The 15,218-nt window shown below is 37.3% G+C and overlaps 2 protein-coding genes across 6 annotated transcripts; one reads left to right on the top strand and one right to left on the bottom strand.

Moving 5' to 3' along the window:
- Positions 1-759: 759 nt before the first annotated feature.
- THAP5 (THAP domain containing 5) lies at positions 760-9,144 on the bottom strand. Of its 3 annotated transcripts, none has more exons than XM_021719262.1 (3): positions 8,880-9,144; positions 4,017-4,087; positions 760-3,103 (listed from the first exon to the last, which is right to left on the bottom strand). In XM_021719262.1, the coding sequence occupies exon 3, from the start codon at positions 2,978-2,980 to the stop codon at positions 2,189-2,191; it is 792 nt and encodes a 263-aa protein (XP_021574937.1). In that variant the 5' UTR covers positions 2,981-3,103; positions 4,017-4,087; positions 8,880-9,144; the 3' UTR covers positions 760-2,188. The 3 variants fall into 3 exon arrangements, with proteins under 3 accessions (XP_021574937.1, XP_008069668.1, XP_021574938.1); XM_008071477.2 differs by having other exon boundaries at positions 3,895-4,087; positions 8,880-9,099; XM_021719263.1 differs by lacking the exon at positions 4,017-4,087 and having other exon boundaries at positions 8,880-9,014.
- On the top strand, positions 9,001-13,801 carry DNAJB9 (DnaJ heat shock protein family (Hsp40) member B9). Of its 3 annotated transcripts, none has more exons than XM_021719264.1 (3): positions 9,001-9,256; positions 11,078-11,304; positions 12,254-13,801. In XM_021719264.1, the coding sequence occupies exons 1-3, from the start codon at positions 9,222-9,224 to the stop codon at positions 12,703-12,705; spliced, it is 714 nt and encodes a 237-aa protein (XP_021574939.1). In that variant the 5' UTR covers positions 9,001-9,221; the 3' UTR covers positions 12,706-13,801. The 3 variants fall into 3 exon arrangements, with proteins under 3 accessions (XP_021574939.1, XP_008069666.1, XP_008069667.1); XM_008071475.1 differs by lacking the exon at positions 9,001-9,256 and adding an exon at positions 9,291-9,361; XM_008071476.1 differs by lacking the exon at positions 9,001-9,256 and adding an exon at positions 9,450-9,512.
- Positions 13,802-15,218: the final 1,417 nt, after the last annotated feature.

Here is a 15,218-nt window from a genome sequence, read left to right as displayed (position 1 = left end):
ATACAGTGTTGTTTTTCAGATTTTAGAATATTTACACTACACTTAATGGTTGAGCATCCCAAATCTGAAAATCTGAAATGTTCTATGAGCATGTATTTCGTAGGACATATCATCCTTGTAAAAGTTTCAGATTTTGGAGCATTTCAAATTTTCAGATAAGAGATGCTCAACCTGTACTTATAATTTCTTAAGTTTAAAGAAATATAGCTAGTTTAAATTATTCTTGAGGAAACTTTCACTTCAAATACATAGAAAAATTTGACGTACACTGCTAAAATCTGAGTTGAAATAACATATTACTTTTTGTGACTCAGTTACTTTCATCTATATTACTGATTTTAAATTAAGTATTAGCAAAATGCAACAAAGAAATACGTAATAACATTATTACTGGGCATGGTGGCTCATTCCAGCATGGGAAGCCGAGGCAGGAGAATTGCTTGAGCCAAGAAGTTCAAGACCAGTCTCGTCTCTACAAAAAAATAATGAGCCTCACATGTTGGTGTGTACCTGTAGTCCCTGCTACTCAGCAGCCTGAGACAGAAGGCTAACCCCAAGAGGACAAGGCTGTGAGCCATGACTGTGTCATTTCATGCCAGCCTGGGTGACAGAGTGAGACCCCAACTCAAAAGAAAAAAAAATTAACATTGTATTAACTCTACCAATTATCCGCACATAATTTGTGCAAAAATTTTAATTTTCTCCCCCAGGGTCACCTAATAAAGACACATCTACACTTTTTGTAATAAGCTGACACACTTTCATATAATAGCAATTAATTTTATTAGCCTGAAGAAACTATGTGAAATATAGCCCCCCAAAATCATCATGCATTTACAAAACAATTAGCATATTATTCGCAGCTCAGTGTTAACTAATATTTATTGAGCACCTCCTATTTTCCAGGACCAAAAACATGTTACCTTACAGGATTTTCAAAACCATCCTTTCAGACTGATAAGGGTATTTTCTATTTAGTAGATGAGAAAACTTAAGAATCAGACCAATAGAAACTTGCTCAGCACCATGGGTAGTAACATATCATATTGTCTTCAATTTTAAGGAAACATCTATTTTCACATTTGTGTTGTTACCACAAAGTCTTTGATTTTATATTTTTCTTAAATCTGTGTAGATAGAAGCAGCATTTTTATTTATATCATCATCATTTGTCTCTCTTTAGAGAACCTTTGTCTCCCTAAGGTCATTGCCATTTATCATTAATTTCTTATAAGTTTTAATAAAATATACATAAGTGGGAATGTATAGTATTAAGCATCACCCTGATTTTGAAATTAAAAAATGGCTCAAGCAGTTTAAAAGCTACATCTATTAAGAAACAGGAACTATTATTTCTAAAATATGTGTATTTAAAATTAGCCTCATTAAAATTTTTGGTTTATAACTATATACAGAATGTTAAGAAGCTTAAATGACCATGTATTATGATTAGCTACATATAAAGTAATGAAATACATATTCCTTCAACTGTGAAGTACCTGTCCTAAGAACTGGCTTAATAGGTGGTTCCTTAGTTTAGTTCAACTAGAATAAAATTATAAAGGGTATATCTTCCTTTATATTACAGATTCTATGGCCGAAAGATCAAACAATACAGAATTTAATAAATATTGAGGATATTCCAAAAGTTAACATCATCCAATTTTAACTAACACTTAGTATTATGTAAGCATATATTATCTTATAGAAAACCTATTCTAATAAAAGCATCTTAACAGAGAGAGAAGAAACTATAAAGAAACGTTATCAGAGATCTAGTTAAGTGCTTTTAGTTTATAGATTATTGACTAAGGCGCAAACTTGATAAGTAACGTCCTCAAGTCATATGCCAATAATAGAACTAGGATTGACTCCTGGGCCTGACTTCTATTTGGGCTTTTTTGACCAAATCTTTGTACTCTCATGTTAGCACTGAATCACACTATTCATTCACTGCATTTTACCTTTAATTTGGAAAATTATCAAGTAATAAAACCATTTTCCTCTCCAGTCCAACTCTCCAATTTTTCTAAAAAATGAAGATTACAAGAACGGAATGCAGATCACATTAGAACACTATCATAGGTTCATTAAGTTAAGAATTTTATACAAGAAAAAGTCCACTTTACATATAATTTGGTTTGTCTGGAAAGTGCTTATATAACAGTAATAGCTTAAAATATCTACTCTATAGCATAGTGACTTCATATGTTGTAAAATGGTTTTCTATAACCTTGACATTTTCTTCAGATAACCAGCTTTCCTGCTTCAGCTGCCTTATAAGAGCTTCCAAAGACTTCAATCTTCCCAGGGTTTGCTGCTCTTGTAGCTCAAGAAGAGTTATCTTTGAGTGTAGCTTAGAGACTTTCTGCCAAAGATGTTCCTTATTTATGTCTTGTCGGCAGTAAGAATGTTCAATCTGTAAAACTTCTGTCCCATAGTCTGCATCCTTATGTAAGTAGTCTTCAATGTCTATATCTTCCATTTCTATGGCTTCTTTTTGGGTAGATATAAAAGAATTAACTGTAGGTTTAGAATTTTCTGCAGGTACAAAAATGGCAATAATGGATTCTTTATTTGTATTTAATTCTTCAACTGTCTGATTAATTGAGCTGAAAAAGAATGGATTTTCCTGTGCTGACTTAATTTCCATGAAATTATTTGTAAAGTTTGGATTAGCAAGATGATTGGTAGTTATTTCAAGTACTTCTTGGGTTTCCAAAGATTGTTGAATACCTTCTGAATTTGAAGTAGTAAAATTAACAGTTGTAGAATTTAGGTTCTCGAAAGATGTGTGAAGATCACCTATACATTTATCTTGGTTAACTGATGTTTCCAAGAAAGATTCTGGTTTTCTGATATCTTGTTTAACTAGACTAAGAGTTACTGAGTTATTCTGTATACATCCTGTTTTTGCAGCTGATGGCTTCACAAAGGCAGATGAACCAAGTAATTCTGCACTTTCAGGGAGCACATTCATGTTAACTGTATTTCTCTTTGCCTCATTTAATGCAAATGATTCTTCTGACTTGGCTTTTAGGCATACTTCTTTCTCATCTTCCAATTTTTTCTTTTGGAATTTTTTTTTAGAAGGCTCTTTTCCCTAGAAAATAATATTTTCAAATTCTAAAAAAAATATCCTTTATAGGCTTATTTTCTTATTAGTTAGTGCTATTTAATTATAACTTTGAACAGTATACTGGCCAAGCAAATTTATTCAGTTTAAAAATGTTCAGGGTATATGACAACTTAAATATGCCTTAAAGTGTTTTAAAAAAGCATTAACCTCATTTAATATATAACAGGCCGGGCTCGGTGGCTCAGCCTGTAATCCCATGCTTTGGGAGGCCAAGGTGAATGAATTGCCTGAGCCCGTGGGTTTGAGACCCGCCTGGGCAACCTGGCAAGACCTCATCTCTACAATAAATCAAAAAAATTAGCCGGGCGTGGTAGTGGACGCCTGTAGTCCCAGCTACTTGGAAGGCTGAGACAGAATGATCGCCGGAGCCCAGCAGGTCGAGGCTGCGGTGGCTGGGAGTGTGCCACTGCATTACAGTCTGGGCGACAAGAGTGAGACTCCAACTCAAAAAAAGAAAAAGAAAAAAAAAAAAAAAATATATATATATATATAAAACAGAAATATTTTAGAACTTTCAAAAAACTAGTAGAATCTTATCTCATTAACTTATGTTAACAATATATGTATCTTTTGCTCTCTTAAGCTGTGCTTAATGACAGTTTACATTTTAAAAAAATTATCACACTTTTAGTAAAAGCACAAGTTAATGTTCTTTTTCTCAAATATCTATTTTCCCAAGTTATCTCTCCCTCTCTCTCTCTCCACCTGATTACCTGCCACCCTATCTGGCATTTCCCCTCTCCCTATTCCAATACCTGATTGTCTTCAGGCAAAGAAAATATTGTAGGAACTGCAGTTTGTTTTAAATATCGAATACCCCATCTGATGTCAAGTGAGTCAGGAGTAAAATGGTCACTACACAGGAACTGGTATTTACTGGGAACCCATGAATCTCGCTTCATATTCTTTAACCACTTTTCAAGTCTTTCTTTGTCATGTAGTGGAAACCTGAAATTAAAAAAAGAAGAGAAAAAAAAGAAGGGAAAGCTTTGCCACATTTTTACAATTCTGTCAGATTCCATGCCTACATATCTTGGTAGCGTATGCATCAAATGCTACAAAAGCAAAGCAACCATCCTGACCAGATAAGAGCATCTTCATGACAACTACAACCATATCGTTTCTGCAGTAAAGACTAAGATACAAGACATTTAGCCAAGCTTCTGTCTGAGAAGAGCTCAACAGAATTTAGAGTCCCTTCAAGTAAAAACAAATTGTTCTTATAAATTATAAAATCTGTTCATATTTTATATGGATTATGTTCCATTTTAACTTTGTTGTATTTTGCCTGGGAAAGACCTTTGTAAAAATCACAAATTTCCACTAAAATATGAGGGGGGATTCCCCAAAAAACTGGAATTTATAAAAAATTGTGTGTTTATTCTTACATGTTAAAACTTCAGTCACCTTCAAAGTACTCTCCGCTTGATGCAATACACCTTTTGAGAAACCTTTTATGCTGCTCAAAACAATTTCTGAACTTGTCAATTTTGGTGCCTTTTAGTGCTTCTGCCGTTTTCTTTTTCACCTCTTCCACTTGAGCAAAACATTTTCCTTTGAGAACTTTTTTCACCCGGGGAAACAAAAAAAAAGTTGCTCAGGAAAAGATCAGGTGGACAGAGAGGGTGGAGCATGGGGGTCATGCCATATTTGGTCAAAAACTGAACACTTAGTGCAGTGTAGGCAAGTTGTACATGTAAATGACCCATCATGTAATGGGCAAACGCATTGAAAGAATCTCCAAAAAACAAAATTCCCTAAGCTGAATGCAGCCTCTCACAACAATGCTAGCTGGTACAATGATACTGATTTGGTTCTGAGAACACCTAGTGGGGAAAACCTGTATTGCAAAGGGATTGCCCTCCAAAAAGATAATTCTGTTTTTTGGGGTTCCCTTAGTATATTTCATACCAATATCACAAGTCAAATGATTTGCTGTCTATAATTCAAGGCAATATAAAACTTAAAGTTCTTATTTATATTAGTATTTTAAAAATAAGGACACTATTTCAAACAAGTGATTTAGCTGAATCAAATGTACACTCACAAATATTCACTATTCTCTTTATTGGCATCAGACTCAATCCTACCCACATATAATTTAATCTAATATTACTATACTTTTATAACCAATGGACTAGGAACTCCAAAATAAAAGCTCTGAAACTCTGCTGCAAGAAAGGAACAAAACATGTTAAAAAGCACAGACTCAGATATTTTATACAAGACAAATCAAATACAAAAGACAGAAAAACAAGACAACTCTCTATACATTTTTTTCCTGCACTGGCAATAATCTGGATTTAGAGTTGGTGCTAACATATTCCAATATATTTTATAGGCAAAACTGTACTAATGGCAGAACTTGATAGAAAGTTTTTCCTATTAGTTTAAATAGGCTTGGGTTAAAGTGTATTAAACAGTAGTTGATAGTTTTGTTTCATTTGATCATTTTCTAAGAAGAGTCCAAGAATTTCCTGTTTTTTGAAAACAGTAATGATACAAATTTTTCACATAAAATGTAGCATTCCTTCTTCCCAATCCCAACTATTTAGTTTATGCTTTGTAGTAGCATGGCTTTTTATTTTTTTCTAAATTTTGATAACTTTATAAGATGATATGGAGAGTCTGGGTATTTTGTAGAAAATAATTTTTAATCCTGATATTGTTACATGGAAAAATCAGATGAACTACCTTTGGAAGTTCTCACTATAGAAGCAATTTTAATAAATGTTTTGAAAATATTTTAACTTTGCACATATCAGTAATTTAGGCTGTACGTCTGATGGGTATAATCAGAAAAGGCATTTAAAAAGAAAGATAATTTTCTTTTTAGAGGAACTGAATTCTGTCAGCCATAGGTAAATTCATACTTTTTGTTATATCTAAAATGAGAATATGCCTTTTACAATAATGCTTTATGTGTAAATTCATGTGTAAAATGCTGTTTACAAATTACTTCCATTATACTTATATGCTAAGTTATCAGATCATTAGAAAATTACACTTTGTGAATATCCTTATTGGTAAGTGAACTGCCTTGCTGCAACAGGTAAATCTCTAAGAAATCTCCTGGAATATGTTTCCTGAATAACTTAGTACTTTTTTACTGTTTCAATTTGTTTGACAATTTATTATACCGTCCTATATAGTTCTCAGAAAAACATAAGATAATCATAGAATAATCTAGGCATTATATGTCTATATTACTAAATTCCCTCATTCATATAAATTTATACCACAGCTGGCTATACATTGTTAACACGAGCAAATCCAAATACTTCAAGTTTTGTGCTATTGGAGGATAAAACGAATTCAGTTTTTATTTTGTGGATTACACATGAGATTTTCAGAACTCATACAAATACAAAATTCCTACTCTGGCTAAATTCAGAGTTTGAGAACAAAATCTTTGTAATTCATTTGGCATTTTTTTTCTCTTAAAAGTTAACCGTGAGGACCACAGACAAAAATTAATTTTAAAAGTTTTCGGCCAGGCATGGTGGCTCATGCCTGTAATCCCAGTACTTTTGTTTGCGCCCAGGAGTTCACGACCAGCCTAAGCAACATAGCAAGACCACGTCTCTCAAAATTAAAAAAAAAAAAAATCAGACAGGTGAGGCTGGGCGTGGTGGCTCTAGCTTGTAATTCCAGCACTTTGAGAGGCCAAGGTGAGATGACTGCCTGAGCTCAGAGGTTGGAGACCAGCCTGGGCAACTTGGTGAGACCTTGTCTCTAAAATAAATAAAAATATAAGGCCGGGCACGGTGGCTCACGCCTGAAATCCCAGCACTTTGGGAGGCCGAGGTGAGAGGACTACCTGAACCCACGGGTTGAAGAGCAGCCTGGGTAACTGGGCGAGACCTCATCTCTACAATAAATCAAATATTAGCTGGGCATGGTGGCACGTGTCCGTAGTTCCAGCTACTTGAAAGGCTGAAGGGGAAGGATCTCCTGAGCCCAGTAGGTGGCGGCTACGGTGGCCGTGAGCCTGCCACTGCACTCCAGCCTGGGCATAGAGTGAGACTCCGACTCAAAAAACAAACCAAAAACACCCACCACTCCCCCCAAAAAACCCCAAAAAGATAAAAATAAAAAAATAAGGCGGGCTAGCGTGCCTGTAGTTCCAGCTACTTGGAAGGCTGCGTCGGAAGGATCTCCTGAGCTCAGCTGGTAGAGGCTGCGGTAGCCGGAAGCATGCCACCTCATTCCAGCCTAGGAGACAGAGTGAGACTCCGACTCAAAAAACAAAAAAAAGTCAGCCAGGTGTAGGGCACGTGCTTGTACTCCCAGCTACTAGGGAGGCTGAGGTGGAAGGATCACCTGAGTCCAGAGGTCGAGGTGAACTATGATAGTGCCATTGCACTTCCAGCCTCGGCGACAGAAACCACAGTTTGGAAAAAATTTTCTTTTTAGTCCGAGGTTATGACCCCATATCAAGGGCCAAATAAATCTGGGAAATATGGGCTAAATCAAGCTCAACCTTCTCAGAGATAGACTACTAGTATAGCAGCATATCACTATCATGGAAGTTGGATTAGGTTTTTTTCCCTCCCACAATATCTGTTTGAATCTTGATGAAGGGCTTCAAGGGAGACAATCCTGGAAATATTGCCAAGTGGTGTGAATTACTTGGGGTTATCAGGTTTTTTCCCCCATTACTTAAGATAATGGAAAGCAGCTGAATCTGTGAATGAGCGCTTCAGGTCTAAAGTAAAATACCCTTCATTTTACTTTGGTAGAAAATCCGAAGAAAGGAAAAGACAACCAGGTTAGTTCTAAATGGACTGTTTTTAAATACAGGAAAATAGAAATTGGAATATTTTAAACATGTAGATTTTCACAGACTTTTAATGTATATTAAGCAAATGCTGTTTTACCCCTTTACATACTAAGTGTGAATTAATTACTATTACAGATGAGATCTTAGGCAACAAGAGATTAAATCACTTGCAGAAAGACATTTAGCTACAATAAAATTTATAAAGAACACTTTTTTTTCTTTTACTTGAAGAGACTCTCTGTTCTGCTGTTAAACAAAAGCTTAGCTAAATTTGTATATCGTAGTCCTTTTACTGCAGAGCTACAAAGTAGTAAAACCAGGATTTGAACCTACGCTAAGGCTGGCTTTGGAGCCTGGACTCTCGATTATTATACAACCCCATGTCCCTGTTCTGATGAATAGAAATCAGGACTCAATCAAGAGCACAGACAGCCCTGAGCAGAAGACAAGTTTATTAATTCTGGCTCTGACACAAAATGTTCAAGGTCGGTTACCTAATCTTTCTGGGACTCGGTTTCCTCAGGAGAAAAGTAGGATTAAATTCTACCTCTGCTACTGAACTTACGGGAGCGGGGCTAGGGGAGAGGGGGTGTAAACCAACTATGAGTGCACCTTCCCACTTCGCAGGTTTGAAGTATCTTAAACGATGCCTAATGGGTTTCACTGAAATGAGATCAGGCGAGGTGGGGGAAAGACTGAAAAGAGCACCGCGCAAACTTTACTGTTTTAGCTGCTCGATGAACACCCAAACAGGCCTCGTCCCGAGCCCGCGCCCTCGCCCAGGAAGGACTCTGCCAAGTGCACTGAACGCCATCCTTCACGTCCTGCACTCGGTGACCCACCAGGTACGTGAGCTGAGGACCAAGTTGCAGAGCCAGGAGGAGATTCCCAAGCCCGATGGCCACAGGACCGCGGCCCAAACACTAGGCTGACGCTCCAGCTCCAGGGACAACTTACGGGTAAAAACTCAGCTTCCGGTCTTTATTGTTTCTTCCCCGGCGGTTCTTGCAGCAAATCGCTGCGCAATAGCGGGGCATCGCTCGGGTGAGCCCCCGGGAGACCCGGACCAGCAAGGGGCGCAGGGCGGCCCTCCTCCCTAAGGCGGAGCCGCGGGTTCAGGCTGCCCGAGCCACTGCGCCTGCGCCAGGATCCGCCCAGCGGGGAAAGCCGCCTCAACCTTGGACTCACTTCCGCCTCTGCGGGCTTCCGCGCCACCTTCTCGGAGGTTGGGGCCGGAAGTGACGCCCAGGCTGAGCCTCAACAACAGTTTTCCACGTGCGCGTAGGGCGCCGGGGTCAGATGGGGAGGCGGCAGCCAATCGGGAAGCGTTTCGTGTAGGTCCTCTCCGGAGGTGGTGGCGCCAGGAGCAGCCGCCCGCCCGCCCGCCAGTGGGGTGTAGGCTCTGAGGGCAGTCGGAGGCGGCGGAGGAGGAACGCGAGGTCGGTGTGCGGGCTGCCGTGGGGCGCGCGCCCGCTCCAGGAGGCCGCAGAGGCCGGGGTGCGGAGCCGGGTCTGGGCAGACGAAACCGAGCCCGTCGTCGGGCTCTGCGGCGCCTCCGCTCAGTGGAGCAGCAGCAGCCGGAGGTTGCGGGTGAGGGATGAGGCCGCCGGGGTCGTGGGGAGGAGAGCTTGGAGCGTCCTCGGAATCCAGGCCTGTCTTTGTGGGCCGACTTGGCCTCGTTGTGCGCCGTGGTCGCCGTCGCGCCGCATGTTTTTGACGAGGAGAATAGGGGGATGGAGACAGTTGAATCCAGAGTAGTGCGTTTGGTGTTTGGGGTTTTGCCTCTGGCTTTCCCGGGCGTCGGACAGCTCCACCTAGGACTAGACTACCGGCTGCAGGGGAGCCCCCCCCCCCCCCACGGAGGGGCCTGGGCGGACTGGGAGTGTGCTTGTCGCCCTTGATGCTTGGGTGGTCCCGCCCAGCCGGCCGCCGGCGCTGGGGAGTAAGGCCCAGGCTGTTGGCCGGCGGGTCTGTCTTGGGGGTGAGAAATCAAGATGGTGCAAAAGTTAGTTGGCCGAAGGATTTTCAGATATTCCACTGGATCCGGTGGAATGACATTCGTTACACCAGTAAGGTGCCTCCCTGTCAGTTTCAGGTCCGCCCTTTGACTAGGGAGCGACCTGCAGTGGATGCAGCGTCCCCAGGACACGCTCCGTCTCTGCTCTTTAAACCAAGAGATTATACTTGATCCTTGGTACCCGTGACTATGAGTAACTCTCTAGCGATGCACCTGCTAATTACACTCAGAAAGGGCCACAGGAGAGGAAGGCCAGCGGTTTCCACAACCCATAGTGTCTTTTCGTCAGCCTTGTTATGTCATCATCGATTATTAAGGACTAATGACTCCTGGTGGTACAGTATTTAAAAAGCAGGGTCACCTCGATTTTAATCTTAAGTCATTCAGAACATGTTGCTAAGATCCTAAGTTAAAATTTATTTAATGGTTTAAAGATAAGAGAAATATTTTAGCTACTGAGAAGTTTGAAAGTAAGAATCTGACTTCTCTAAAGTACAAACTATCAAAGTTTATTTTTCTGGTAGCCTTAGAAATCTTAAATTGTGTTAATTAAGAGTTTTAAACAGAACTTCTGTTAAACATCTGGGCTTTTACATTTGGGGGAAAAAAGAAAAAAAACCACATTCTATTATTGTCAGCATTAGTATTGTTAGCATAAGATTCTCCGTAGTTCTTGGCTCACCTTGCTGAAATGAAAGCTGAACTGGTGATTTTTTAGGGAGGGAAGATTACTACTAATTTAGACATACTGGGATATTTACCTTGGTAATGTCCTCACCCCCTTTATCCTATGAATTCTTGAAGAATTCTTGAAAAAAATATTTGAATTTTCTACTTTTTGTAAAACAATGCTTGCATATGATGAGTCTTCAATATTAATGGTTAAAAAAATCAGATATTGAAAATTTTTTGTCTTCTTTGAGTATGCCAGAGTAGGTGGACAGACAAAGCCAAGACTTTTCTCAGTTTAGTTGGATTTTGTTTGCTCAGCAAGGTTAAGACAATTTGGAAGTTATGAAATTGTATAAATGAATAACATGTGACCAAGATACTGTATGTTTAACAGTTTGATACTGCATCACGAATACCTTGTACCCCTAGTTTCACTGGGTAAAGTTTTTTTTCTTTTTTCTTTTAGGGTATTAGAAATGGCTACTCCCCAGTCAGTTTTCATCTTTGCAATCTACATTTTAATGATAACAGAATTAATTCTGGCCTCAAAAAGCTACTATGATATCTTAGGTGTGCCAAAATCAGCATCAGAGCGCCAAATCAAGAAGGCCTTTCACAAGTTGGCCATGAAGTACCACCCTGACAAAAATAAGAGCCCTGATGCTGAAGCAAAATTCAGAGAGATTGCAGAAGGTAAATAAATGACTATCTCTGAGGTCTCATGGTATGAACTAGTAAGGAAAATGACAGCTAAGCAGTGTATATGTATTTGAAGGTTTTGTGAGATGGGAGAAGTGGGATTTACATATAAATATTGTGAGATTCTCTGAGATTTCTTAAAACAGATGCTTTGATTCCTGAATAAATTGATAAATGATATGAGATAATCTTATTAGTATACAGATCTAAAAATGTTAAAATGTATTACCTAATTCTATCATAATATCAGTTATTTCTATGAAAAAAAGAATTTTAGATACCCAAAATTCTTATCAACTAACTTATCAAACACAATATTCTACTATGCAGATTAAATAGAAAAAATAATAAGACTCTTAAAATGCCTTGTTTATTTTCTTCTTCACTTGATCTATGTTTCAAAGCCATATTTGTCTTTAAAGTTGAAACAAATTTTGGCTTATGTCTAGTTCTAAAACAGATTCCACCTTCTAAGCATTCAGTAATTATTGATGGGTGGAGGTAATTGAGTAGTGATTTAGAATTAAACATTTACTGCAACTAGTGAAGTGAAAAATCTTACTCCTGTTAATTGGTTATATTAGACTATTTAATCATTGATACAAGTAGTTTTCATACAATTAATATGAAGATTAAATAACTTTATAATTGTTGCCCACGTTTATTTATAGTGATGGTAACATTCATTTAATAAATATTTATTGGGTATTTACTAGATGTGGCATTGTGCCAATTGCTGATAATACAATAATGAACATGGCAAAGTCTCTGCATTATTTTAAAACTGATTTTAACTTAATGCTTATGTTTGTAATGCTTTGCTTTTAATTGTGATAGGACATTCTTTGAAATAACAGTCAAATTCACATATTTGAAGATATTTAAATATATGTAGTTGTGAATATTTTACCTTCAGTTACTAAAGTATTTGTGTCTCTTTCAGCATATGAAACACTCTCAGATGCTAATAGGCGAAAAGAGTATGATGCACTTGGACATAGTGCTTTTACTAATGGAAAAGGACAAAGAGGCAGTGGAAGTCCTTTTGAGCAACCATTTAACTTCAATTTTGATGACTTATTTAAAGACTTTGGCTTTTTTGGTCAAAACCAAAACACTCGGTCCAAGAAGCATTTTGAAAAACATTTCCAAACACACCAGGATGGTTCCGGTAGACAAAGGCATCATTTCCAGGAATTTTCTTTTGGAGGCGGACTATTTGATGACATGTTTGAAGATATGGAGAAAATGTTTTCTTTTAGTGGTTTTGACACCACCAATCGGCGTACAGTACAAACTGAAAATAGATTCCATGGATCTAGCAAGCACTGCAGGACTGTCACTCAACGAAGAGGAAATATGGTTACTACATACACCGACTGTTCAGGACAGTAGTTCATTCTTTTTCCATTTTTACTAAGTTCACCTAGTTGACTCTTCTTCAGTATCTTTGATGTAAAAACAATCTTCTGTGAACTTTTTTGACAAAGGCATGATTTCACTTACTTTAAACAACTTGATATAGCTATTAAATATATTTAAGCTGTTTTTGAAAAATTCCACAACATTCAACTAGTAGACAAAATGCTAATTATTAATTTTCCTGATTAGAAAAGTTTCTTAAAAAAAAACCAACAACATATAATTCTGCCTAGTCCTTTTTCTCTACCTGCCCTTGGGCTCATTAATGTGGCCAGTTTTATTACCAAGAAAAGATAGCATTTACCTTATACTTATTTAAAGATGAAACTTTAAAAGTTATTGTGGATTTAAATTGTGTGAACTTGAATGATCTTTGCAGTGAAAGCTTTATGAATTTAAAATTGCATGTTCTATAGCATCTGTAACTTGGGTTACAAAATGTACGTGAAACTATATAATTGAGTCATTCAGCAAAGGAGAACAGTATCTTGGTTAATTGCCACTGAAAGCTTTAGAAAGGGATGGTTTGACATTTACCACAGAACTGTGACTTTCTACAGTAGAATTGGGTAAAGGAAATGATTTTATTGCTCATAGTCATTTAGGCTGGAAAAAAGTTGAAAATTTATGAAATATTGCTAAGAGATTGTTACGTGTGTGGTTCCTGGCTAAAAATGATTTTGTAGTGTTGAAATCATAGCTACTTAACCATCTTTTCACATTTCTTTTTTAGTTGTTGGCACTGTAGATCTTAATATAGATTTATGTGTTGTTTTTGTGTGTGTGTGTGTGAAGTTCCTCTTCTTTGTATTCATCTTTATCTAGAGATTGACTAATACCTCATTCTGTTTGTAAAACCAGCCAGTAATTTCTGTGCAACCTTATTATGTGCAATATTTTTAAATCCTAAGAAATGTGTGCTTTTGTTTCCAAATAGACTTATTTCTTTAGTTCTGCACTTTTCCACATTATACTCCATATGAGTATTAATCCTATGGATACATATTAAAACTAGTGTCTCATACAACATTGTATGTGAATGAGAGAAATATAAATATTTACAACCTGATATTCTTCGTTGTCATTTTATTTTTAAACGTTTTATTATGCAACTCTGGAGGCATGAAGGGTATATAAGCAATGGGACATGTGCTGATCATATGCCACATTCCTAAAGTTACTTGTGACTAACCCCAAAACTCTGATAGGATCTTGGTTAATTGTAATTTGGTCATTTTTATTGCTTTCTTATCCTTTTCTCACAAATTTTGGTAGCTTGAAGGTTTTGTTAATTGTAATTTTGTTGTATTTGCTAGCAAGGAGCAAGTGTACCTGCCAGCAGTTTTTTCCTTTTTAGGCCTGGTTGAGAAAAAGCAGAGACTTTACTTAAAGCTGTATTTGTTAATCATCCCATTTGATAACTGTTAAGAAAATGCATTTATTCTGTTATACTTATGTACTTATTTCTTTTAAGTTATACCTACTAGTTTGACAATAATAACAGACTAAATGAAGTGAGGCAAAGGAAAATAAAAGTCGATAGCATGTGTCCCCTTTTTGTCCAGGTATCTTCCTGCTTTCCCTATTCTGAACATTTATTTTTATCCTCTCTTTTCTGACCCTCTTGGCTGTTTGTTTAGCATAATTTTTGCAAGGAAAAATGGACTCTGAATCATACAAACTTAAGATACAAACTAAATATCAAGAAAAATACTTAGGTAATTTATAGGTGTGTGTGTGGGGGGAGGAGTTTGATATATAAGCAAATGGAAATTAGTAATCAATATAAATGTTTTCCCAATAACTTAAATTTTTTTCTTTATGGTTTGTACAAAGGTAGAAAATGGGCCAGTTTTATTACCAAGAAGAGACTGGGTTTACCTTACACTTTATTTAAAGATTAAACTTTAAAAAGTTTATATGTTTCTGCCTTTGTACAAAGGTAGAAAATGGGAAAATAATGAAGAAATGACATAAAAGAGCTTAACTTACACTCCCTACACAAATGACCACCTAAGAAGTCGATCCATTTATTTTTTCCCATCTGGATACGATATTTTTCATATTATGACTTCTAGTCACTTTCTTGAACTGAATTCTCTCTTCAGTATTTCTGGGCTAAATAAGTCTTGAATTGGATACTACCATCATGTAATAGGCAACGGATTGTCCAAGGCAAATGAAGAATTTGTACATTCTTGGTGTAGTTATTTTAATTTTTGAAATAGTTTTTGAACATACTAGAGGAAAATGAGATCATTTCCAGACAACATAAAGAGATTGGTACCAGCAGTAAGTCTCGTGAAGTTTTTATACTCTTCATGTTAATGCTGGCACCTTCAGTTCCAGATGACAGGTTGTATATAGTCAGTCATGGTTATTTTCCTTCTCTCTAAATGCCGGTGGAATGATAGAAAATATAGGAATGAAGATATACAAGTGCTGGGAAACAGCAGCCAGAAGTTTTGAGACATCTAGGAAATGTA

The sequence above is a fragment of the Carlito syrichta genome, unplaced genomic scaffold (genome assembly GCF_000164805.1).
Source record: "Carlito syrichta isolate Samal-C Ts95f unplaced genomic scaffold, Tarsius_syrichta-2.0.1 Scaffold314339, whole genome shotgun sequence".
In the NCBI taxonomy this organism is placed as follows: domain Eukaryota; kingdom Metazoa; phylum Chordata; class Mammalia; order Primates; family Tarsiidae; genus Carlito; species Carlito syrichta.
Note: the sequence above shows the minus strand (reverse complement) of the source record. Positions and strands in the feature narration are given on the sequence as shown.